The 26,092-nt window shown below is 52.2% G+C and overlaps 1 protein-coding gene across 2 annotated transcripts; it reads left to right on the top strand.

The window, feature by feature from the left end:
• The first annotated feature begins 123 nt into the window (after positions 1-123).
• Positions 124-25,174, top strand: LOC100285755 (uncharacterized). 2 transcript variants are annotated; one of them, XR_566501.4, is made up of 3 exons: positions 124-1,391; positions 23,939-23,977; positions 24,931-25,174. XR_566501.4 is itself a non-coding variant. In NM_001158645.1 (2 exons), exon 1 carries the CDS (start codon positions 247-249, stop codon positions 1,372-1,374), a length of 1,128 nt encoding a protein of 375 aa, NP_001152117.1. In that variant the 5' UTR covers positions 171-246; the 3' UTR covers positions 1,375-1,391; positions 24,931-25,155. The 2 variants fall into 2 exon arrangements, 1 of the variants encoding a protein (NP_001152117.1); NM_001158645.1 differs by lacking the exon at positions 23,939-23,977 and having other exon boundaries at positions 171-1,391; positions 24,931-25,155.
• The last annotated feature ends 918 nt before the right edge of the window (positions 25,175-26,092 follow it).

Genomic DNA, 26,092 nt, shown 5'->3' with positions numbered 1-26,092 from the left:
GATGCGGGGCTGGCGGCGGGATGCGGGGTGGGGTGCGGTCGCGGGCGAGATGCGGGGTGCGTGCGGCAGAACGGCAGAACGGTGTGGATGCCTACGTTATACATAATTAGTAGTAGAGTTTTTCGAAACTTGAGTGGTAAAATATCATTTATTCCGCCACACACCCATATGCCAAATTGCATTGACAGAGAACGAGAGAAAAAAAAATCCTAATCCACCCTCGCCGCGAGATCGCCGGTCGCTCCCATGTCGACTCCAGCCGCCGCTGCGAAGCAATACTTTTGCTACCAATGCAACCGCACCGTCCTCATCGCGGCCTCCGCCGTCGCCGCCGGGGAGCTCTCGTGCCCCGAGTGCCACGGCAACTTCCTCGAGGAGGTCACCATCCCTGCCCCAACCTTCATCCAGCTCCCTTTCCCTTTTGCTTCCACCACGATCCCTACCGCCAGTACCGCCCCGCGCCCCGCCCCAGCAGCCGGCACCGGCAGGCCCCCTTCCTTCTCGTCCTCCTCCGCTGCGACCTCTCGGTCCGAGCCCCGCTACATCTCCTCCATCCTCAACTCCTTCGTCGGACCCGGCGAACAACCCAACAGGATCAGCGGCTCCAGCATACGTTTCGCCCCTGGCACGGCCACCCACAGGAACGAGCCCGAGCCCTTCGACCCGGTAATGTTCTTCCAGAATTACATCCAAAGCCTCGTGGAGGGAGGCGCCAACATCCAGGTCCTCTTCGACGATGCCAGCGCGAGCCTCGGCTCCGGACCCGGCCTAGGGCGCCTCGGCGGGGCAAGCTTCGGGGATTACTTCGTCGGCCCAGGCTTGGAACAACTCATCGAGCAGCTCGCCGAGAACGACCCCAACCGCTATGGCACGCCGCCGGCTGCCAAGTCGGCCCTCTCCTCGCTCCCCGACGTCGTCGTGACTCACACCATGGTCGCAGCTGCGGAGGGCGCTGAGTGCGCCGTCTGCAAGGAGGATTTCTCTCCTGGAGAGGTGGCCAAGCAGATGCCCTGTAACCACATCTACCACACCGACTGCATCATGCCGTGGCTTGAGCTTCACAACTCGTGCCCCATCTGTCGCTTTGAGCTTCCCACTGACGATCCTGATTATGAGGTGCGGAAGGGCTCTAATTCTCAGCAGGCTGTTGGTATTGCTGCTGCTGCATCAGGGAGCTCTACTGCTGCTGAGGGACAAATGGAGAGGCAGGAGAATCCAAGGGTGGTTGAGAGGAGGTTCAATGTGTCGCTGCCATGGCCATTCAGTGGATTGGGAGGGCAAACATCGCAGCAGGACGGGAACAGTGGAGGCAGTGGTAGCAACTCACAAGGCAGTGGCTCGCAGGATGGTGGCCCACCCAGCAGCAAGAATTGATAAAAAATCAGCTGGAGGTATTTCCAAATAAAATTCTGCTACCGTTACTAGATATGTTTTTTTTTGAAGTGGATTGTGAGTCAGTTTGAAACTATTTATTGTCACATCTAATCTCAATTTATTTGTTCTGTGTTTTGACTGTGGAATTACTGTTTTCTTTTTAACCACGAGGGAAGGAACCACCCAAATGTAGTGAAAATGTCATAAAAAGGCAATGGCATTTGTGTATGCTATAAGGGTGTGTTTGGTTTGGATTTTGCCCTCCCCTAAAAGTCAAAAGCCAAACCAAGGGGCTGGATCCCGAAAACAGTTTTTTCTAAAAGTCGACTTTCTCTCGTTGCAAAATTGAAATTACCTGTGGACCTGCTATTAGCGACTTTCGGATGAAACTATATATGGAAGAACTTTTAGTGATTTTTAGTGGTTTCCACCAAACAGTTTTTAGCTTCTTAACAGCTCACAACACACAACAATTTTTTTCGCAGTTCACAACCCACAACAACTTTTTTCACAGTCACAGCCCAACCAAACAGACCCTAAGGGTATCATATCATACATAGAGAAGTCTTGATAAGCCTGATAAAGCAGGAAAAGTTGGAAACGTAGTACAATCAATTAAGTATTCGTATCTGATATATTTGATGAAGATAGGCTTGGTGCACTGGTTATATCTCTCACTAAGTCACCAGACTAGGGCTTCCCTTTTCTTTATATGATATATTTGATGTTGTGACTTTAGATTTCATACATCAACTGCGGCCCTTGGTGTTCACGGTTACTCAACAAGTTTCTATCATCTTAAAACAAAATGAATTCGATGCTTGTATTGTGTTTGCTGTTATAAGGCGAGTTTTTACCTGTAGACAGAGTGGTGGAGCTTCTTTAAGACCAAGGAGGGCCATGGCCCCCACTAGCCCTTAAACTTGTTTAAGCAATAGCTCATTTTACTACTTAATTGTTGTGCGCAATGCTAATCTGCACTCTCATTGCCCCCCTCTCAACTCCTTTGGGAACTCCGCCATTGCTTGTAGAGATTATTGTTTTGATTGAAACCATGTCACGAGAAATTCCCTGAGTCCAGTTGTAAATGTAATATTTGAGATGGTAGATTGTTGAATGACATGATTGGCTGGTTAGACCTGGACAGCGGCAGCGGGATGGCCTCCCTCCCCACCCGCTCTCTCCCCCACGGCGACCGAGCTCCCCTCGCCGCCGCATCCGCCCGATCTGCCGCTGTCCCATCGTCCTCGGCAGATCCCACCCAGCGTACTCCCCTAGCACCGCTAGCTCGGCCTCCCATGCCCCTGCCCCTGCTGCCGCCGCCTCCACCGCGCTCTCCCGTGTCTGCCAGCCTGCCCCAAATCCTTCCCTCCTCCAAGCGCGTACGCTTTGCATTGACTGCGAGCGGCGCGCCAGACGTCACTTACCTCTCCTCCCCTGAATCCACCAGCAAATTCAGTCGCCTTGATGTCTCCGATCCGACAACCCATGGCTGCGACCGCATTGAAGACGATGCTCCTGGCAGGTGGACGACGATTCGGCACAGGCGCCGACGCGCTGCCTGTGTGGAACCAGACCGCGCGACAAGGGTGCCTCGCTCGACCCCGACTCCTAGCCGTCTGCTGGTAAGTCTGCAAGGTAAATGCGCCCGCTGCCTGGGCAGAGGCCACTTCGCCATTGATTGCAGAGACCCGGTGAGGTGCATAAATTGCCTGCGCAACGGACACCATTCCTGGCGGGGCTCCGGAAGGGGTAGTAAGACACCTCCAACCCCCAAGTGCCAAGCTCCCCGCCTCGACAACGTCAACTTTCCACCGCTCGTGCTCGCTGTCCCGCCCATGGCTCAACCCGGCGACCCTGCTGACTGCCCGGAGCATTCCTGCGCCGTCGCCTCCTCCACTAGCAACATGGAAAGGGAGCTTGAGCGGCTGAGTTCCCATGCTGTGGTAGTGTGGCTCGGGCGTGACCGCCCCGACATCAGCCCGGAGCGGGTGATGCGGGCCTTCTGCTCCCGCTTCGGGGTGAGGACAGAGGACATCAAGGTGGCTCGAAGCCCTCTGGGCGACTTCCTCGTCAGCTTCACACACCGCCACCACCGGGAGGCGGCTGTCGCTGCAAGAGACTTCCTACACAGCGACCTTGATTTCCGCATCAGGCCATGGCAGCTGGTCGCCCTCGGGGAGCATCGTGACCTCTGCTTCCATGTCAGACTGTGTTTGGAGGGCATCCCTCCCCACGCCTGGAACGAAAGCATTGCCAAGCGCTCGGTGGCTCGGGCCTACGTCCTTGACTACGTCGAAGAAGACTGTCTCTCCTCCAACAAGGTGGACGCGCGCTGCCTCAACCTGTGGGCGTGGACGGGAAATCCGTCTGACATCCCCAAGATCGTATGGCTCACCAACACTGGTCGTACAATGGTGATCCATGACAACACCCCCCTCCGTCGGGGCAGTGTGGCCTCACCTTCTGGGTGCTGGTGCACATTGATCTGGTGGAGAGCCCTCCGAGGCAGGGTGGACGGCTGGCCACTCGCTCACTTCCCTGGCGCCATGGTGTGGTCGACGGCGAGCGGGGTCCCCGCGGCCGCCATGACCCGCCCCCGACGGCTCACTGTAACGGGAGTCGCCGTTGGGACAGAGAAGACGAAGATGATGAGGATGGTAGGCGTGGGCGCCGGCAACACAAGGCGGGGAGCTGGAGTTCCCGCCTCTTCCGCAGCGTCTCCCGCGCGCCACGTGACCGTGATCGCTCCGAGCCTAGACGTGACGCCCACGACCGGGGATCCAACACTGGTGGTCGACGCCGCCATCATGTCAGGGGCTCTTGCACCGACGACCTGGCCCATCCCCCCGGGCCCGTGTTTGCCCCCACTCCGGGCCTGCGTGGTAGGACCGTGGACACAGTCGGGAGAGGCATTCGCCCCGTCGCCATGGACACCGCAACCGGTCCTCTCCCCGTGGGCTCCACCAGCGCCACGAGCCCTCTCCGGTAGTGTTGTTGGGCTGCAACCCCGGGTCCTCGGCGGGCGCTGGGGAAGACCGCTGGCCCTCCCCAGTCCCCACGGCCGCCGCTGCATCGCATCGGAGGCGACCGGTGCGGAGAGAGCGTGCCACAGGAAGATCAGAACCACTCAACACCGCTGCCACAGACAGTGACATTGAGCCCAGGTTTGATGTCTGTGCATGCAGAGCGACGCTTTCTGCCTGGCCGGGTCTATCGCAGGCGTGCCCGTTCTGCCCCACCAGAACCGGGGCAACATTCGCCTGCCACCATCACGAGGGATGTAGCGCTGGAGGTAGCTGTGGGTTCGGAGACAACACTTGTCACCGGCATGGAGAACGCTCAACAGGCTACAACTGCTTTCCCAGAGCTAGGGGAACCGACCCCTACCACTGTGGCGTCCTTCATCAGCAACCAAACCTGCCCTGTTGCACCACCGCTGCTCCAGGAGCTCCATCAAGCGCCACCAAACCTGAAGACAAAGAAGAAGCAAGAAGCCAGGCCGACCCGCAAGAGCATGCGGCTGGCGGCGATCGCATGGCCGCGTGGGAACATCCAGGAACGCGCACGCCGGGTCCTGCTAAAGCGCCTGGGCTTGCTGCCTAAGGAAGGCCAGTCGTCTGATCAGGCTACTACAAGTGCCGCGCTGGAGACCTGCATCAACCTCTTCAAGGGTCCACTGTCATCCTTGGTGCTGCAAGCGCTGATGGACCTCTGCGGAATCCTTCCACCACAGGGACCTGCGGCGCAGGTTTAAGACATGCGGTCTGGCACGCTCTGCGGGGGCCTTAGTCTTTTGCAATGTCTAGCACTTCTTCGTTCTTTTGTCCAGAATGTGTCATGGTGTATCTGCACAACCAATTTGTTCGGTGGCCTAGAATCACGGCAACATCCAGGGGCCTTCAATTGCTGCGATTCTGCTGGACCACTCAACTTAGCCGTCGTCGTTCGTCGTCACAAGTGCTTGTCTGTCTACTATCTGCAGTGTTCTGGGAACTTCAAGGTTCATCCCAGTACCCCCTGTTCTGGATCTGGTTTGAGTGTAATGGAATTAATTTGCCACTTCCTTGGCTTGGTCTGTTTTATCTTGGGTCTCAGTTGTCTACCAATGTCTCAACATAACTGCAAAATTTTGAGCTGGAATGTGCGTGGGCTCAATGAATTGGCCAGGCGTGATTCTGTGCAAGAACTAGTTCGGGATACTGGTAGTACCATTGTTTGTTTGCAGGAGACTAAACTCACTACAATCGACGACGCAACCATCCTTCGTACCTTGGGTCAGAATTTTCTAAACAACACTGCTGTGCTGCCTGCAAATGGATCTAGGGGTGGGATTCTGCTTGCAGCTTCGAATGACTTTTTCTCACTTTCGCAAGTGTACACCACCTCACACACTGTCTCGGCCATGATCACTATGAAGGCGGACAATTCAGCTTGGTGGATCACAGGGGTTTATGGGCCACAGTCGAGCGCTGAGAAACTTGTTTTCCTTCAAGAACTAAGTGGCCTCGCAGCACAACGTTGGACAAAGTGGTTGGCGTTAGGAGATTTCAATCTCATATATCAAGCCTCAGATAAAAATAATTGTAACTTGAATCGGCGCCTCATGGGCGCGTTCAAATCAGCACTGGACAACCTACAGATGAAGGAAATCCACCTCAATGGCCGCCGCTACACTTGGAGCAACGGGCAAGTGAATCCAACGCTAACAAGAATTGACAGATTTTTCTGTACAACGGAATGGGAGTTGCTTTTTCCTAGCTACTATCTGCACTCCCTTCCGTCCCTCATGTCTGACCACACTCCGCTTCTCCTCCAGGGAGAATTGACGACGACACATAGCCCCTCTTTCTGTTTCGAAAATTTTTGGGTAAAGATGGAGGGATTCAAGGAGGCTGTTCAGGCTGCCTGGCTGAAACCACTTCGTTCCTCCTTTACACCCATGAAGCGCCTTCATATCAAATTAGCGCGTGCAACAAAGGCCATCAAACTATGGCGTAAGACCAAAGTGGGAGACACGAGATTACAACTTGCAATTTCCAAAGAATTAATCCTCCGATTCAAAACTGCTCAAGAGGAGCGTGTGCTCACCCAAGAGGAACTGGATCTCCTGAAGGCACTCAAAGCCAGAGCACTGGGACTTGCTGTAATTGAAAAATCGAGGATCCATCAACGAGCTCGCCTCACTCGCATTAGGTTGGGCGACGCGAACACTAAGTTCTTTCACCTATTTGCTAGCTCCAGAGCGCGTAAGAACTTCATCCATTGTCTGCAGCCCCCAATTGGAAACTTAGCGGTAGCCCATGAGGAAAAAGAAAGGATCATTCAGGAACACTTCAAATCTCACCTAGGGACAACCCCGGAGAGAGGGATCACCCTCAACTGGCCGACTCTAGCTTTAGCGCAGCATGACCTCTCATCGCTAGAAGCGCCGTTCTTCCTCGAAGAAATAAAGGAAACAATCTTCTCAATGCCGAGCGACAAAGCACCAGGCCCGGATGGCTTTACAGGTTTATTCTTCAAAGTATGCTGGGATATCATCAAGGAGGACGTTCTTGAGGCTTTTCACCAACTTCATAGCATGAATGGGGCGGATTTTCGTTTACTCAACTCTGCCAACATCGTGCTTATCCCCAAGAAGTCAGATGCTTTGACAGTGGGTGACTACCGCCCCATCAGTTTGATACACAACATCGCAAAAATCTTCTCCAAACTGCTTGCTAACCGGCTAGCCCCCCTCCTCAACACTCTTATCTCCAAGTCCCAAAGTGCCTTCATCCAGAAAAGATGTATACAAGACAACTTCCTTTATGTGCATAACGTAGTTAGAAGACTACGCAAGCAAAAAAAACCGGCGCTCTTCCTGAAGCTTGACATCCAGAAGGCTTTCGACACAGTTAATTGGGGTTATCTCCTGGAAGTCCTCCAGACCATGGGTTTTGGCACTCGTTGGCGTGAGTGGATTTCCATCCTTTTTGGGTCCGCCTCGTCTCGAGCCCTCCTCAATGGCCGACATGGAGCAAACATCCAGCACAGGAGAGGGGTTAGGCAGGGAGACCCCCCTTTCCCCTATGTTGTTCATCCTTGCCATTGATCCGCTGCAGCGTATCCTGGACCTTGCAGCAAGAAATGGGATCCTTTCCCCCATTCCGCTAACTACAACAAAACTGAGGACTTCTCTGTATGCCGATGCTGCTGCTATCTTTATCAACCCCTCTAGAGAAGACCTCATGGCAGTCAAAGACATCCTGCACGCTTTTGGCTGCGCCTCGGGCTTGATCACCAACCTTGAGAAGAGCTCTATCCACCCGATAAGATGTGATAACATTGACCTAGACCACGTGCTCCAGCCGTTCCAAGGGACCCGGGGGACCTTCCCGTGTCGTTACCTGGGCCTCCAACTTCACACCCGGGCGCTCCAGAGAATTCATGTCCAACCTCTGATCGAGAAAATCCGGAACCGTCTGGCCGGATGGAAAGGAAGCATGCTCAATCGGGCTGGTCGTCTCACGCTTATGACTTCCGTCCTGTCCGCTATGCCCACATACCACTTGTCGGTCTTTCCCCTCGTGACATGGGCTCGTAAACGCATCGATAGGATCCGCCGATCCTTCCTCTGGAGAGGAAAGGCTGAATCAAATGGAGGCCATTGTCTCGTGGCTTGGCCACTAGTCAGCAAGCCCAAAACCCTAGGCGGTCTGGGCATCCTCAACCTCGACAAATTCAGTTGCGCCCTCCGGCTAAGATGGCTTTGGAAGAGCTGGACGACAGAGGATCACCCTTGGAAAGGGTTTGATGTGCCTTGTAACCTTGCGGACAGGCTCCTCTTTAGCGCCTCCACCATCGTCACCGTTGGAGATGGCAAGACAGCCAAATTCTGGCACGACAGTTGGCTTGATGGCATGGTGCCAAGAAACCTAGCACCACACCTCTTCGAGCTAGTCTCAAGAAAGAACAAGTCAGTTGCCATTGAGATCAATGACGGGAATTGGATTAGGTCGTTGCGAGGCAAGATTACCTCCACGGTGCAGATCGAGGAATTCGTCTCCCTCTGGTTTAGACTCCATGATTTCCACCTCCAACCACAGGTGTCGGACTCCATTACCTGGAAATGGAACCCCGACGGGGTCTTCACGGTAAAATCAGCCTACAATGCACAATTCATCGGATCGTACAACCACATTAATTCTGATTTTGTTTGGCGGGCACGGGCAGAACAAAAGTGCAAGATTTTTGCTTGGATTCTTCTACAGGACAAGCTCCTTACTGCTAACAATCTTGCCACTCGGGGTTGGCCGCACCAACCAAACTGCTCCCTCTGCAATGGCCCCTTGGAGACCAGCCCCCACCTCTGTTTGCATTGCCCTTTTGCCCGTGCGGTGTGGCATCAGATTCTAGTTTGGGAGGGCTTGAGCCTTCCGGCCCAGGCTGACCCTACTCACTTCTCCAGCATAAAAGACTGGTGGGAAGCTACATCCTCCCCGCTCCCAAAGAACCAAAAGCGTGACTTGAACGACCTCATGATATACACCCTGTGGAACATCTGGAAGGAGAGAAACAGGATGATATTCGAAAACAGCGCCCTCGCCCCTATCCAATTAGCCTTGAAGATTAAAGAGGACATGTTCACTTTCAAGAGAGCCATGTTCCTCCAGTATTAGGGTTGCTGCAGTGGTTTAGCTGATTTGTGCGGGTCTGCTGGGAGCATTCCTCACATTGTGTTTGCTAGTCTGTCTTATCTCGGTCCTCGGACCTGTATAGTGTATTTTCTGAACTCTCTCCTATTAATGATTAGGCAGAGCTCCTGCCATTTCCTTCAAAAAAATAATAAATGTAATATTTGAACAATGGATGGTAGTACTCACTGTACTGTTACCCTAAATACACCAGATCAATTACATGCCAAATTTGTTGACCAATATTTTTTGGGTTTATGATATTACAAGTGTACATGTTAAACGGAAGCCTTAATTTTTGGCCGAATGTTCACCTTTTGCTAATCACAAGATTAGGGGAAACTTCAGGAATCCAATACAAAATCTATGTTTCATTGCTTCCAACCCTCTCGTGTCAGCTATAATACTCACCTGCTTTCAGGAGTACATTGATATGTGTCCACAATATCTTTCTTCAGAAAGGTTCTCTATTTTCTTATGGAAAAGAAACCTTTTCGGTTATACACAAGAACTTCTAATCCTATATCTAGCATAACTGTAGTGTTGGGATCATTTGTCTTGTTAAGAAGATAGGATTTGCAAACCAACATGATTGTATGTTGTTAATTGCCTACCTAGAAGGCAATTAACAACATACTACCTAGAAGGCTATAACGGATTATGCATACTTCAAGTCTAGAAAAACAGGGATGGTGCCCGGTCCGTGCGTCTCCTCGCCTCCCGCGCGTGACCCCTCGCCCCCGCGCGCGACCCCTCCACTACCCACAGCGCCGCACCTCCCACCAACGGTTCGGCTACCCACCAGCCTACGCCGGCCACCGTCCACGCCATAAACGGAGCCGCCACAACTTCCCTTCAACAGGTGGCCTCGTCCTCTGTCCCTTCCTCCCCTTCCCTGGATTCGTCCACCTTCGCTACCCAGGGACGGTCCAAGTTCTAGAGGTGGAGCGAGAGTGCGTCAGGATCCCCTGAAGACGGTCTTCCTCCACAGTCCTAGGTTGGTCGGCCTCTGTTTCGCGACATCCTGCTTCACCAGCGTGCACCTCCTGTTCCAGCACCGAGAGTTTCGACTCCGAGGGAGCCCTCCCCACTTGAGACCGGGACGTCGAACCCTCATCACGAGGAACGGCACCGCCGGTTTCGTGGGCTGGAGAGTGCGCCGGAGACAACACTCGGTGGGTGGACCAGAGTAGAATCAAGGAAAGCGAAGAAGTGTCGCCTGCGTGCACTGCGGGCACGTCGTCCGGTGCCAGGCGACCTATTCAGTCGTTGTTTCAACTGCTTCGTGGACGATCACCTTGCTGCATCCTGCCGCCTTGGGCCAAGCTGTTTTCGCTACAAGGCACTTGGTCATCGCTCCTACGCCTGCTCTGGGCCAGTGAATGGTGATAGGAAGTTTTCTGTGCATCGACGACTGTTGAGGGGGGCGGTTTGGAGCATACTATCGACAGTTGCGCCAACGAACACCGACCGTGCGGCGACAGGGCCTGTCCCGCAGCACCAGTTGGCTCGGGCCTCGGTCTGGGGGCGACTTCAGCCTCCAGCGCCCCATCCACGCAAGAAGAAGAGGGTCAGTGTCTGGCGTAGAATCTCCCCTCCAGGCATTGAAAAGGGCCAGGTCCATTTCGAGATGATGGAAGGGGCAGTGGATGCACAAGCATTTTTTTCTCCCTCCAGTGACGTCGGAGCTGCAGCTGGTCCTGTCTCGCAGGGCCCCCTCCCGCCCCGCCCGCGACGCAGACGCCATCGAAAGTGCAACTCATCTCCTAGGGGTGGTTCTGATCCGGGTCGTGGGCAATCTGATCAACCCAGAAATGACGAGACCCCTCTGGCTGAACCCAGTCCAGTGCATCATCAGCATCCATGTGTGATCGGTTGGAACAGTTTGATAGATAAAGCAGAAGAGGATTTGAAGAACACAGTGTCTATCTTTATGGTCAATGATGTGCTTGTGCCAGTCGCTGACATCGCAGATGCGGTCGCTCAAAAACTTGAAGTAAATTATGATTCGCTAATCCTGAGGCAATTGGCTCATGGACATTTCCTGCTCATGCTTCCCACCCTCCAGTCAGTTGACCAGCTAACAGTGAGATGGAACACTATTCGTGCATGCGCCTTCTCCCTGCACTGTAAAAGATGGTCCAGGTTCTTTGGGTCTTCAGGTGCAAGTTTGACTATCCCTGTGGAATTCGAGCTAAATGGCATTCCAAGTCATGCCTGGGAACTGTCCACTGTCCGACACATTTTGAACCCTTTTGCCTGGGTGCAGAAGGTACATGAGGAGACTCTTGAGCTCAAGAATTTGGAGGTCTTTCACTGTTATGGTTGGTGTTATGACCTGGCCTCAATCCCTCAGTCTAGAGACCTCTGGATTACTGATTCGCTGGGAAATGGACCAGGCGTTGGAAGGCTATCTCTTGCCTATCATGTTCAGATTAAAGTGTTGGAAGGACAACGTGTTGTCCTAGATCCCATCCAGGTCCCAACAGATATGGATGGTTCTGCACGGCAGGGGCGGCGTTTCCGTTCGCGTTCGCCACCAGGGGACCGTGATGGTAGAAGGGGCTCTGCGGAGGACAATGTGCATAAGGGTTAAGGGCAGACGATCTGCTCTTGAACGTCTGGGCCCAAGGTCTGAAGTACAGCCTAGGGAAGAAGGCAAAGCCAGTCAGTGTGATCAGACAGCTGGAAACTATGAGATATTGGAGGAGTCCTCGGCCGTGGAGATCACCGTTGGTATATCTGCAGAATTGGCTGCTGTCCCAGAATTGGCTGCTGACCGGGCACTTTTGGTGCTAGATTCTTCCCCACCACAGGCGTGCACCTCTCAACCCCTTGCGGTCTCTCATGCCTTGGACGTGGTAGTCCCACGGACTTCGTCTAAGGCCCTATTGCTTCCTTTGGATGTGGCTGTCATGTCTACTACTGCTATGTGGGGGACCATGGCTCCGGCCCCAGAGCATGTCCATGGTCCCTTGGCCCCTGTTGATGGGCTCGAGACCGTGGAGCAACTGGTGCCCAATATTGATGATGCTCACGCCGATTCTTCTATTCCAGCCGTGAATCTGCCTCTGCTTCTTTTGGAAGAAAGAGGTCTTGGTGCTGCTGTGGTTCCAGACACTGTGCCTGCCCAGGGTACCCCTCACCCTGTTGACAGACCTATGTTTGTTGAGCCGCAGGATGTTACCATTTTTAGCAGAGGTGGCCTCCCTTCCCACCTTCAGGACCACACTTACAACAGATTCAAAGTAAAGCCTCCCTGCTTCAAAGTCTACTCGAGAAGAAAGGAACTCCAGGCAGCGGCAGCCCAGATGACAAATGTTGAGAGGACAGAAAGGTTACAAGATTTCATGCAGAATGTTACCAAGCCAGCTGCAATGTTGATGGCTGCCCCCCCCCCCCCCCCCCCCCCCCCCCCCCGATTATCAAGCGAAAGAAGAAGAGGAAGACCCTGCCCAATGACTTCAATCCAAGGAGAAGCAGAAGGGTGGCTAATCTGCCACCGGAATTGGGCAATGAATCTGCAGCTAAAGTCTGCAGACAACTGGGATTTTGTGATGACCAGGAACATATTTCCTTCGAAGACGCCCAAAAGTATGTTCACCTTTTTGATGCAGCACTTTCCAGAGAGCATATTGCTGCCATGGCAGCCTTATTTGGCTGGGAATTGCCTGTAGAAGGCCGGTTTCAAACCTGATTGGAGGGGGTGTGCTGTAGGTCGTGCGTTTTTTATTGTACCCTGCTATAATGCAGCCAGTTTTTCTTATCTGGAATGTAAGGGGCCTGAATGACAGGTCTAGGAGAAACATTGTTAAGTCCTTGGTCCTTAGCATCAAACCAGCGGTTGTCTGTCTGCAGGAAACTAAGCTATGCTCTATCTTAGCTTTTGACATCCTGTCTATTCTTGGTGCTGGGTACAGTGACTTCGTGTACTCCCCAGCGCAAGGAACCAGAGGAGGTGTTTAGTGGCCTGTAGAGATGGAGTCTATTCTTCTATTGAGAGTTTGGTGCATGATTTCATAGTTTCAGTCAAGTTGCAAGAGGAAGGTGGTGCTCAGTGGTGGTTCACGGGTGTTTATGGGCCACACCAAGATCCTCTCAAGCATTCCTTTCTACAGGAGCTTAGGGAAGTCAGGGAGACATGCACTGGCCCTTGGGTAATAGCTGGAGATTTCAATCAGATCTATAGCTCAGAAGACAAAAACAATGCCAATATAAATAGGGCCATGATGGGCAGATTCAAGAGACTTATTGTTACAATACCTGTTTAGGGTTTGGGGTTTTCCCCATGTAATTACTATTTCACCCCTCTGTAATGGGCCTAGCCCAGTCTACTCACATCTATTAATACATCACCCAACCCCTGTTAGGGTTAGGGTTTTCACCAATCAACATGGTACCAGAGCCAACTTAATTTTTTCCAGCCCCCATCTCCCTCTCGGGCGCCGCCAACCCCAGCCGCCCACCCCGCCGCCCCCTCTCCTCCCTTCCCTGCCGCCGGCGACACACAACCTCCCCGGTCGCGCCACGCCGCCGGTAGGACCGGCCCTGCTTCCCCGGCACCGGCCTTCTTCAACTCCGGCTGCAGGCGTGCTCCTGTGCCCTCTCCCTCTGCTCGCGTGCAAGGGCATTCTTCCTCAGGCGTTGCTTCCTCGTCTCCAAATCCGGCCACCTGCTGCCGCCGTGGCCGTCGTACTCCCTCCCCCATCCAGTGCATCGCGACCGCCTACCCGGATTCCACGCTGCGCCGCCACCCCGCGCCCCGCCGGTCCTGCTCGCCTTAGCCTTCGGCGGCACCCGCCTGGCCTACGCTGCTCTGCGAGCTCTGCCTCGCGCTCCCCTGCGACGAGGGCCTCTTCGAGCACGTCCTCCGCCACCTCTCCTCCCCTTCCGTTCCTGGCTCCGGCCTTCCTTTCCTCCGCTCGCTCGCTTCCACTTCCACTTCCTCCTCCTCCTGCTCGTCGCGGCTCGCGAGGGAAGTTCCAGGCTTCCAGCGGAGTTGTCCTCGCGGGAGTGCGGAGCCCCGGTACGGCCCGGCGGCGCCACCTCGGCGCCGGAGGAGGGACGTTTGCGCTGCTCCCGAGGGCCGAGGCCCGGATCGCCGGATTCCGCCACGGGCTCGCTCGGATCGAGGAGGCGCGGAGGTGGGCTCGGTTGGTGGGTTTTCCGCCAGCCGTAATTCTTGTGGTGGCTTCCTTGCTTTCGGAGACACGGGGCTGGGGAGCTCCCGTGCTTGCTTCTGGCTAATCCGCGCTTCCTTGCGTCGCCCTGCTCGGTGCTGCTACTCGCTGGCTTGCTTGGTTTCGTTGGATTACAGGACGAAAGGTGACAAGGAGGTGCGCTGACGCTTTTGCTTGGCTCTCTGACCACTTCCCTGCTCTCTCATGGCTTCACCCCATTTCGATGGGCTCACCGTGCGTGTCCTCCTCCATGATGGTCAGCTTGTCCAGGGCACCTTCGTGGCCTTCGATCGCGCCATGAGCCCTGTCCTTCGTGACTGTGTTGAAATCCACCCGAAGGCCGGCCGTCACGTGCCCGGACCCCTTGTCTTCCCTCGTACAGTGATCGCCTCCCTAGCAATCGAGCCCCCATTGTCTCCCTCCCCTCCTAGTAACCACGTTAGAGCTCCTCCTCTGGCTCTCTCCGCGCACCCTACGGCCTCCCCACTGTCTCCCTCTCCCACCGATTGGGTGGTCGACTCCGGGGCCTCCTTCCACACTACTCCCACAACTAGTTCGTTATTCCACTCCCATCCACCACACCCCTCACATCCTTCCTCCATCGTCGTAGGCAACGGTTCCACTCTCCCGGTCACCTCTGTAGGTGCATCAGTTCTTCCAGGGCCATTCTGCCTTAACGACGTCCTTGTTGCTCCCGGTCTGACTCATCCCCTCCTCTCGGTTCGTCGCTTCACTAGTGACAACCACTGCTCTATGGAGTTCGACCCCTGGGGTCTCACCATACGCCACCTTCCCACACATGTTGTGCTCGCTCGCTGTGACAGCTCTTGCCCCCTCTATTCTCTTCACTTGCCCTCCACTCCCCCCACCAGAGTAGCCTCCTCTCCTGCACTTACTACTACCACCACATCACATGCTCTTGCTACTACCACCACCTCCTCCGCCATTTGGCACCGTCGCCTCTGGCACCCTGGACCTGACGTCATGTCCCAGCTTTCCAGCCACTCAGACATATCTTATACCCGGGGCTCTTCTGAGCGCCTCTGTCATGCTTGTCAGCTCGGCCGTCACCCCCGTCTTCCTTTTTCCACTTCCACGTCCAGGGCTGTTCAGGCCTTTGATCTTATCCACTGTGATCTCTGGACGTCTCCTGTCCTTAGCCTCTCCGGCTACAAATACTACCTGGTCATTCTGGACGACTACTCCCATTTTCTTTGGACTTTCCCCCTTCGGCTGAAGTCCGACACGTTTACCACCCTCACTCACTTCTTCGCCTGGGTATCCACCCAGTTCCAGCGCCCGGTCCGTGCACTGCAGTGCGACAACGATCGCGAGTTCGACAACCACGCCTCTCGGTCATTCTTCCTCACCAGTGGCATTCAGTTGCGTCTCTCGTGCCCCTACACCTCCGCCCAGAACGGCCGGGCAGAGCGCATGATTCGCACCACCACCAACATAATCCGCTGTCTTCTCTTCCAGGCGTCTCTCCCTGCCAGCTACTGGGCAGAGGCCCTGCACACTGCCACCCACCTCCTCAACCGTCTTCCCTCCAAGGCGGTGAGCCACCCTATTCCCTACTTCGCCCTGTACGACACAACCCCCACCTACGACCACCTTCGCGTGTTCGGCTGTGCCTGCTACCCTAACACTTCCGCTACTGCCCCTCAAGCTTTCTCCTCGCTCCACCCTCTGCCTCTTCCTTGGCTACTCCTCTGACCACAAGGGGTATCGGTGTCTGGACCTCGCCTCCCACCGCATCATCATCTCTCGTCACGTCGACTTCGACGAGGATGTGTTTCCCCTTGCTGGCCCCTCCCCACCTACCGATCTCGACTCCCTCCTCGAGTCCGATCCAGTCTCCCCCTCCTCCCAAACGGCCCGCCTTGCGCCGTTACCCGCACCCCGTGCGGCCTCGACGCCGCGGCTCGCGCCTATTCCTGCGCCACGCGCGACCCCGTCGACCACGCCTGCGCCTATTCCCACGCCACGCGCGGCTCCGTCGACCACGCCTGTGCCACGCGCGGCTTCGTCGACCACGCTTGCGCCCATTCCCGCGCCACGCGCGGCCCTGTCGATCACGCATGCGCCACGCGCGGCCCCGTTGACCACGCCTGCGCCTCACGTGGCCCTGCCGACCCCTCCCACACCATGCGCGGCCCCGTCGACGCCCACGGCTCGCTTCGCCGACCCCGCGCTCGTCTACCACCGCCGTCGCCACGTCACTACCTCGGCACCTGCTGACCCGGGCTCGCCGATGAGCTCGGTGTGCTTCGCCGACCCCGCCGTCGTCTATCACCGCCGCGGGTCGGCCACGCCCGCGGCCCCTGATGTCCCGGCAAACCGCCCCGATCCACCGGTATACCACCCGGTCGCCATCCACCGCGACCCCGGGCACGTCCACCCGATGGTGTCCCGGCGCACCGCCGGCGTTCTTCGACCTGTCGACCGGCTGATCTTGGCAGCTGATACGATTACCACTCCACCGGACGCCTCCCCGGTCCCCTCCTCCGTTCACATCGCTCTCGCCGACCCACACTGGCGACGCGCTATGGAGGAGTACGCGGCCCTCCTGGCCAACCACACCTGGGACCTGGTGCCATGTCCACCAGGGACCAACGTGGTCACCGGCAAGTGGCTATTTCGCCACAAGCTTACCTCGGACGGCTCCCTCGACCGCTACAAGGCCCGTTGGGTCCTTCGGGGCTTCACCCAACGCCCCGGAGTGGACTACGACGAGACCTTCAGCCCTGTCGTCAAGTTCGCCACTGATCGCACCGTCCTCTCCCTCGCCCTCTCCAGGGACTGGGCGATCCATCAGCTCGACGTCAAGAACGCCTTCCTCCACGGCACTCTGACGGAGACTGTCTACTGCAGCCAGCCCACCGGCTTCGTCGACGACGCTCGTCCGGATCTGGTCTGCCGGCTGAACCGCTCCCTCTACGGCCTCAAGCAGGCGCCGCGGGCCTGGTACAGTCGCTTCGCTTCCTACTTGGCCTCCATCGGCTTCGTCGAGGCCAAGTCGGACACGTCCCTCTTCATCTACCGCCGCGGCGACGACACCGTCTTCCTTCTGCTCTACGTCGACGACATTGTGCTCACGGCATCCACCGTCGACCTTCTACAGCGCACGATCGTCGCCCTGCAGCGGGAGTTCGCGATGAAGAACCTGGGGCCCCTCCACCACTTCCTCGGCATCACCGCCGAGCGCCGGCCCCAGGGTCTCTTCCTCCATCAGCGCCAGTACGCCATCGACATACTGGAGCGGGCTGGCATGTCCGACTGCAAGCCCTGCTCCACGCCTGTCGACACTCAGGCGAAGCTCTCAGAGGACGACGGGCCCCCGGTCGTCGATGCGACGTCCTACCGGAGCCTGGCCGGCGCGCTCCAGTACCTCTCCAGGTCTGACATCGCCAAAGCTGTCCAGCAGGTGTGCCTACATATGCACACCCCGCGGGAGCCTCATCTCACCGCTCTCAAGCGGATCCTGCGCTACCTCCGCGGCTCCCTCGACTACGGTCTCCTACTCCGACCATCCCCGACGTCGGAACTCGTGGTCTACACCGACGCTGACTGGGCTAGCTGTCCAGACACACGTCGATCCACCTCCGGTTACGTCGTGTTCCTGGGCGCCAACCTCGTCTCCTGGGCCGCCAAGCGGTAGCCCGTCGTCTCTCGCTCCAGTGCTGAGGCCGAGTACCGCGCCGTGGCCAATGGCGTGGCAGAGGCTTCCTGGCTGTGACAGCTCCTCCACGAGCTCCACAGTCCCCTCCAGTGCGCCACCCTCGTCTACTGCGACAACGTCAGTGCAGTCTACCTCTCCACCAATCCCGTGCAGCATCAGCGCACGAAGCACGTGGAGGTCGACCTGCACTTCGTCCGCGAGCGTGTCGTCGCCAGTGACGTTCGGGTTCTCAGCGTCCCCACCACGTTGCAGTTCGCCGACATCTTCACCAAGGGATTACCGTCGAGTGTATTTTTAGACTTTCGCTCCAGTCTCAACATCTGTACCGGATAGAGTTATGACTGCGGGGGGTGGGGGTGTTACAATACCTATTTAGGGTTTGGGGTTTTCCCCATGTAATTACTATTTCACCCCTCTGTAATGGGCCTGGCCCAGTCTACTCACATCTATTAATACATCACCCAACCCCTGTTAGGGTTAGGGTTTTCACCAATCAACACTTATCAATGACTTGGAGCTAAAAGAAGTCCCGTTGGTAGGCAGGAAATTCACTTGGTCAAATGAGAGAAATGTCCCTACACTTGTTAAACTCGACCATGTTTTCTGTACAACCAGCTGGGAGGAGATCCATCCAGATTGTATTCTTCATAGCAGTTCTTCGGAGCTCTCTGACCATTGTCCCTTAGCTCTGCATCTTAATGAGGATGTCAAGGGGAAGCGAAGATTCCATTTCGAGAATTTTTGGACTAAGATTCCAAATTTTTTGGAGACGATGTCTACCTCTTGGGAGCAGCCAGAATGGCTCTGAAGTTGAAAAGGCTTGCTAAGGCTTTGCAGTCTTGGAGTCATAAAAGGATCGGCAATGTTAAATCTCAGCTTAGCTTGGCCAGGGAAATTTTGCACAGACTTGAGATTGCTCAAGACAATAGACTGCTGTGTGGGGAAGAGATATGGCTGAAAGGAAGGCTTAAGCACCACTGCCTGGGGCTTGCTTCTCTGGAAAGGACAATAGCTAGACTTAGATCGCAGATCAAATATCTAAAAGAGGGAGATGCAAACACTTCCTTTTTTCATCTACAGGCTTGCTATCAGAAAAAGTGGAACTTTATCTCTGAACTAGTGCATGGGGACCAGATCGCCACCTCTCAAGAGCAAAAGCAGGAGGTCTTGTTTGAATTTTTCTCCAATTTGTTGGGCGTAGCGAAACAGCGTGAGTTCACTCTAGATTTGGAGGCTTGCCACAGTGCTGATGTTGATCTTGGGGCTTGGACCTTTTCATTACAGAGGAGGAGGTCCGGGCCACTATTGCTAGCCTTCCCTCGGACAAAGCCCTGGGGCTAGACGGTTATACAGGAAGGTTTTATAAAACTTGTTGGCACATAATTAAAAAAACCTCGACCTGCGGGGGTAAGACAGCCACCAGGCATTGTATTAAGAAGAAGACCTTCTCACACAGGTCGAGAAAACCCCTGAATCCCTGCCCCACCCATACACAACGGCATCGAAACCCATGTGAGAACGACCACGACCGGGGCTGAGCCTTAGACCTGTGCTTTGGCGTGGGACAGACGAGTGGATTTTTTTAATCACAGCCTGAAATTCGCTCCCACGGGGAATCGAACCCAGGACCTGAGGAGTGCTACTCAGACCACCTAACCAACTCAGCTAGAGGCCCTTTCGCGTTGGCACATAATTAAGGCTGATCTGTTGGCGGCAGTTATCACCCTGCACCAAGGTAACGCGCGCAAATTGTGGATGATGAACTCTGCGTACCTAACCCTTATCCCTAAGAAAGTTGATGCCAAGACAACTGGAGATTACAGGCCAATTAGTCTTATTCACAGCTTCGCCAAACTGGTATCCAAAGTCTTGGCTAATCGTTTAGCACTGCACCTTCAAAATCCGGTGGGCCTTTGTCAAGGGTCGCTTCATTCATGACAACTACATGTTGGTTCAGCACTCTATCAAGGCCCTTCACAGGAAGAAGATCGCTAGCCTGTTTCTAAAGCTAGATATTACAAAAGCTTTTGACTCAGTGTCCTGGGCCTTTCTCTTAGAAGTGTTATCTCATCTTGGCTTCGGGCCCAGGTGGTGCGGCCTTGTGTCCAATATGTTATCCACTTCTTCCACACAAGTGTTATTGAACGGAACTCCGGGCGATTATATTCGACACCGGAGGGGGCTGCGCCAAGGCGACCCCTTATCTCCTATGCTTTTCATAATCGTGATGGATGTGCTTAGTAGCTTATTCAAGCATGCTGAGGACAGAGGATTGCTGCATGACTTGGCCATCAGAAACGTGAAATCTAGGCTCTCCATTTACACAGATGATATGGTTCTTTTTGTGAAGCCTGCAGAAGATCTTGTTTGTGTCAAAATGATCCTGGATTGCTTTGGAGAGGCCTCGGGTTTAGTTGTGAATTTGCAAAAAAGTTGTGCTATCCCTATTAGTTGTGATGCTCAGACTGTTCAGGACAGCTGTAACATTTTGCAGTGCACTCTGGCTTCTTTTCCATGCAACTATTTGGGGCTGCCTGTTTCTGATAAGAAGTTGGGGAGAAGGGACCTCTTGCAGTGGGTGGACAAGATAGCTAACTGGCTGCCCGGTTGGAAGGCTCCACTTCTAAACCTTGCCGGCAGGACAACCTTGGTCCGGTTCATGCTCTCAGCAATCCCCGTATATCTTTTCATCGCCATGAATGTTCCCAAGTGGGTTATTTGTGCTATTGACAAAATTCGGCAAGGTTTCTTGTGGAAGGGTAGAAAAGATGTGAAAGGAGTCCATTGCCTTGTGGCGTGGGATAAAGTCACCAGACTGCTGGACCTTGGTGGACTTGGTATCCCAAACCTGATATATAAGAGTTGGGCGCTGCAAGCTAAATGGCTTTGGCTCATCAAGACTGACCCGAATAGGCCTTGGAGTGGATTGGATCTCCCTGTTCAGTCACAAGTAAGAAAGCTAGTGGCCAGTTCGATGTATACCCATGTGGGCAATGGCAAAAACACCCTTTTTTGGAGGGACAAATGGTTGAATGGGTGCTCTATCGCTGAGCTGGCACCTAAAGTGATCTCAAAGGTGGATAAAAAGGTGGCCTGTACCAGGACAGTGGATCAAGCTTTGGAGGGCATGTTGTGGGTTAGGGACATCAAACCAACCCTCTCCCTTGTAGGTATACATCAATATCTTACGCTGGGACACCCTGGGTGAGATCGTGCTCACTCTTTAGGAAGATCACCATGTGTGGAGATTCGAGTCTTCGGGCCTTTTCTCTTCTAGGTCCTGCTACAAGGTTATGTTTTTGGGCTCCATCACCTTCGAACCTTGGAAAAGACTTTGGAAATCTTGGGCTCCACCTAAGTGTAAGACCTTTTTATGGTTAGCCATGCTGAAAAAGTGTTGGACAGCTGACAGGCTACAAAAAAGAGGTCTTACTCATCCGGAAGCATGCCCTTTCTGTGAACAAGAGCAAGAAACAGTTCAACATCTGTTGACTAGTTGTGTCTTCGCCAAGTAGTTTTGGCATAGCATTCTCTCCCCCTTTGGTATGGGCCACCTAACTCCAGGGCCAGAGGATACTATTTTTGCTGATTGGTGGGGAAAAGTGACCATTCAGGTGCACAGAAACTATAGAAAGGGAGTCAACAGTGCCATTATTTTGGGAGTATGGTGCCTTTGGTTGCATAGAAACAGAGTTATCTTCGATGGAGATTCGCCAACCATTGGCAAGGTGCATAGAAGCTTCATTGATGAGCTATCTTTATGGGTGCTGGCTGGTGCCAAACACCTCGGAAGCCTTGGTCTTGCTGCTGCTCTAGGCGCAGCAAGCTCGACTTAATTTTTTCATTGGTCGTCTCTTTGTATATTTGTCCTATGGACAATTTTATTTATGCTTGTTGCTGGCCACCATAGGGTGGTTTTTGTACTGGTCCTCTTGGACCTTAATTTCCCTTCTTAATATAAAGATGCGCAGCTCTCCTGCGTTTTTCGAAAAAAAGAAGGCTATAACTTCTGCACCAAAATTATCTCTATGACAATATGTGTTGTTTCATTGTTTTGGTATGCTTTTAGTTTTAGTCATAGTAAACATCTGTCTATATAGTGGTGTTTTTTCCGTAGTTATTAACCATCCTGCGGAACTTGGTAGATTCTACTTTCAACATGTTCCGTCTATCTCTTATTGTGATTTCTGGAATGTTTTTAAGATGCAAATACCATTTCTAGACTACGACTAACAAAACTAGTATACATTGAAAAAAGGATTAACTGTGTACATGCCACTCAACTTTTACAAAATTAGACGGGTAGTTCATTTTGATGCCATGGAGTGGCATGAAAATGAACTAGTTTTCAAAAATTTCAAAAAATTGAGTGGCATGTTTCCAACTAACCCTTAGGCTGTCCGCAGTGGGCAGCTAGAAAAGCTCCCCTAAGTTTTACAGTTGGCTGAAGTCCTGCAATGGTTTACCCTACGCCTCACTCTACACTCTCTCTAACTCTTCCAACGCCGAATGCATCACTCTCACCTGCGCTAAACCAGGGACGGAGGCAGTTGGATGCGGGACCGAAGCAGAGGTGGGCCCAGGGCAGGACGACACAGTTGGATGCGGGTGGGGATACGAAAGTATGGTAAAAATATGATATAATATGTAGTAGTTGGTATAAGGTAGATATATAGGGTTGTTGGTGACTTGTTCTCAAATACTGCGAATCAAGAACAAGGCAACACAATTGTTAAGCATTAAGGACCTTCGTCCTCCGAAGCATTGCCTCCTTTCGGATTTAATGATCATCGGACGAATGTCATGAAGGACATGTCTTCATGATTTTATGGATAAATAGGAATACATAAGGACGAAGAATATATTTCATTGGTTCATTCACATTTATATTTCACAATATATATGAATATTAACAAAGTTTGCGTTACATTGATACCTTCGGCTTGCTCGAAGGTGTTGACGCGAGAGTGATTACAATTCAGCGTGAACAGCACGATGCTACTGTTCATCTATGTATGGGCACGAGACGCAACCCGGGTAAAATTACATTTATGACCTTCAACACTTATTAATGTGACATAAATCGCTAAGGACTAGATAGTCTTTTCATCCTCTGCTTGGTGGCAGCTTCGCCGCTCGCCATCGCTGCTTTCAGATGAGATCTTCGTCTTGAGGAGCTTCGACATAAACAGAAGGAAATCCTCAGTGTCGCTTTGCCGATGGTCTATATTTTGAGGATCTTCGGCGGAGAAGAAGACCCCCAACAAGGGTAATTGTGACCACGGAGAATTGTTGGATAGAGTAGAGAATCTCGCTGACCAGGATTAAATATTCCTTTTAGGGTAGAGAAATCGGGTAGTATGAGTGCAGATAGCCTTATAAAAATGACTCCCTCTCTTTTTCAGAAAGGGTAACAAAACAATCAGAAAAGTTTTTGCAAGGTTAGTGTGTTGTTTTTATTTGTTTGCACCATATGGTTTTGTACAGAATCTTTCTTAGTTTAGCAGTTCATATTTGGCTGTCTACATGGTTCCTATGGGCTCTATCAATGTTGGCGACTAATATGATTATTTTGATTTACTTATTGCATAGTTAATCAATGCACATTGATAGATTGAAAGTAAATGATGACTTGCATTGTTAAAGCGCTCAGAATTGCATATTATTCTACCATACTTTTGTTTGTGTCCTTAATCCTGGTAACAAATGTGAATTTATCAACATTGGATTGAATGCATGAGTGCATCGTAATGAAACATTCGTATCACTCTATTGTTCCTTGGAACTGCATATCTGGTCTTCTAGTTAAATCCTAGGATGGTTCTAGTTTTCAGTATTTCAATTGGTTTTGTTTTTGTTGAGGAATTGATTTTTAGTTTGTTGTTATTCCATAATGGTTGATTTAGAAATAAGGCCCCGTTTGCTTCCTTTAGTCACTAAAGTATCCTGTTTGGTTCTAGTTACTAAATCCGACTAAAGAGCATTAATTGATGTGAATAATGACTGTATTACCCTATTAATTATAGGCTACTTGCTGCACGAAGAAAGAGAAGAGGGCAAGTGAGGTAAAAATCCTAGTTTACTCCATTTGTCACCCCCTTGGTGACTAAAGACTAAAGTTTAGTCATCCCACTTTAGTCGCCATGTTTGCTTTTTAGAGACTAAAAGAGCGGATCCTATAAAATAGGAGACGTGAAACTATAGATGACATTGTTTGCAGAGTAAAGTTTGAAATAAGAAATAAGATAGAGTAACCTAGTGGAGATAGCCTTAGTCACCCCAAACCAAACGGAGCTCAAGTCTCTACAGAACCGTTGACCCAGCATGAAGTAGCTTTGCTCAGTGTTTCAGTATTTATGCATTTTATAATCACTTAACCACCCTGCAAGTCAATAAAAAAGACACAGGATTTTTCCCTTTTCCATTGTTTGATATTTGAAGCGTACGTGTAAACGTAAACAGAGGTCTAGGTGCATCATCCTTCACACTAGCGATAGTTTCTCGAGGCTTTCACAGTGGAATCCATAATTTTGTTGGGCACTTGTTATATTTTATAAAATACAAGAAATTTTATTTTCTGGATGATTCACACTAGCGATAATGTCTCAAGGCTGTCACTGAGAAATCCATAATTTTCTTGGGCACTTGCTATATATTTTATAAAATATAAGAAATGATATTTTCTAGATGACCGTGACTTGAACGTAGAAAAAGTCAACAACTAGAACGCTTCAGCAGCCTGGATATAATATTTTTTTAAAAGAACCACCTGCACTGATGGCATTTGTAAACTGTCTCAGGAACATGCTAAATCATTTTGTAAGAAATACCGGGCAATCGTATGGATCAGTCTATGTTAGCTTCAATTTGTTGACTTTTGTTCTTTTTTTTTCATTAACTGGCAACACCTTTTGTCTGTCTGCACTATGGTCTATGGCTCATGCTGCCCTTCTTTGCACCTCAACAAGTACGACATCTTTGATTTTTGTGTGTTAACAAAGATTTTACCTGGTCGCAGGTTCACCTTTTGGCGATCTGTTAAGAAGTCTGCAGTATATACGTGTCACCATGACTATACACCTACAGGAATTTACAGTCTCTGTTTGTTACGAAACAATCGTTTGTTTTTCATGTAGACACGGCGCAAAAACTGCCACTGCAGCAGAATTTGCGCGCTGAGAGAGTTGGGACTTCATGTGTAGATTTGTTGATTGATCCTGGTCCATGAAATGGTAAACCCCAACTCCATCTTTTAACCTGTATTAAGGCGGCGCCTGTCGGATGATGCATTGGCGGGCCTAGTTGCGGCACATGCTTTGCCCCGTTCGCGCAGTGGGGTACTCTATAGGGTGTGATTGGTAGCGAGCAAGCACGTGCACTAGCACACGCAGCATTTTCTGGCATACAGACCCGGTGGATACATGCTAGGATAGACCAAGCTCCGATGATACATGAACCAAACACACCGTATGTGTAGGGCAATGTGCTTGCGCGCCAAAGCTTTTGGGGCGCACTGCATATGCCGGTACCGTAGAGGTTCTGGAATCTGAAGCGGAACCAGAGAATCTTAGCTCTCTCATTGGTTGTCCACTTGTCTGTAGTGACTGGGTTGGGTTAGTTCTACTTATGTTGGACGGCCCAGGCACTTCTGATTGAAAGAACCAAGTACCCGACTACTTGGTGATAGGGTGATAAGGCTGGAAACGAGCCGTATGCGGCTGGGTGAATCAACGAGCTTGGCTCGATCACTTTACGAGCTGAAAAATATGGCTTGTTTAGAATCCGCGAGCCACCACATTAGGTCTTATTTAAAGCAAAAAATTGTATTTTTATATTATATATAAAATAAAATAATATGTAAAAAAACATGACAACATATCTTAAATTAGATGTAGCAATGAGTCCATAAAAATAAATAAATTAATTAATAACATATTAATGTAATAGTGTAATGATATAACACGTGACATTAGGTCATCTCGTGATCCTGACAGGCTCGGCTCGGCTCGCTGTTTGAGCGAGCCACAAAAGCAAACTCGACTTGGGCGCGTTTAGGCTCACGAGCCTCTCCAAGCGGAGCCTGAGTGAGCCTGAACCATCTCGAGCCTCAAGCTTTTTTTTTCAGCCCTACTTCGTGAGATGTTTGAACGAAAGGGAAGGCTGTGAAGAGGCAAAGGGCA

Source organism: Zea mays, chromosome 1, assembly GCF_902167145.1.
Source record: "Zea mays cultivar B73 chromosome 1, Zm-B73-REFERENCE-NAM-5.0, whole genome shotgun sequence".
In the NCBI taxonomy this organism is placed as follows: domain Eukaryota; kingdom Viridiplantae; phylum Streptophyta; class Magnoliopsida; order Poales; family Poaceae; genus Zea; species Zea mays.
Note: the sequence above shows the minus strand (reverse complement) of the source record. Positions and strands in the feature narration are given on the sequence as shown.

What these genes read in the sequence shown, in the direction of transcription:
- LOC100285755 (NM_001158645.1), top strand. Translation starts at nt 247, where the DNA reads ATGTCGACTCCAGCCGCCGCTGCGAAGCAATACTTTTGCTACCAATGC.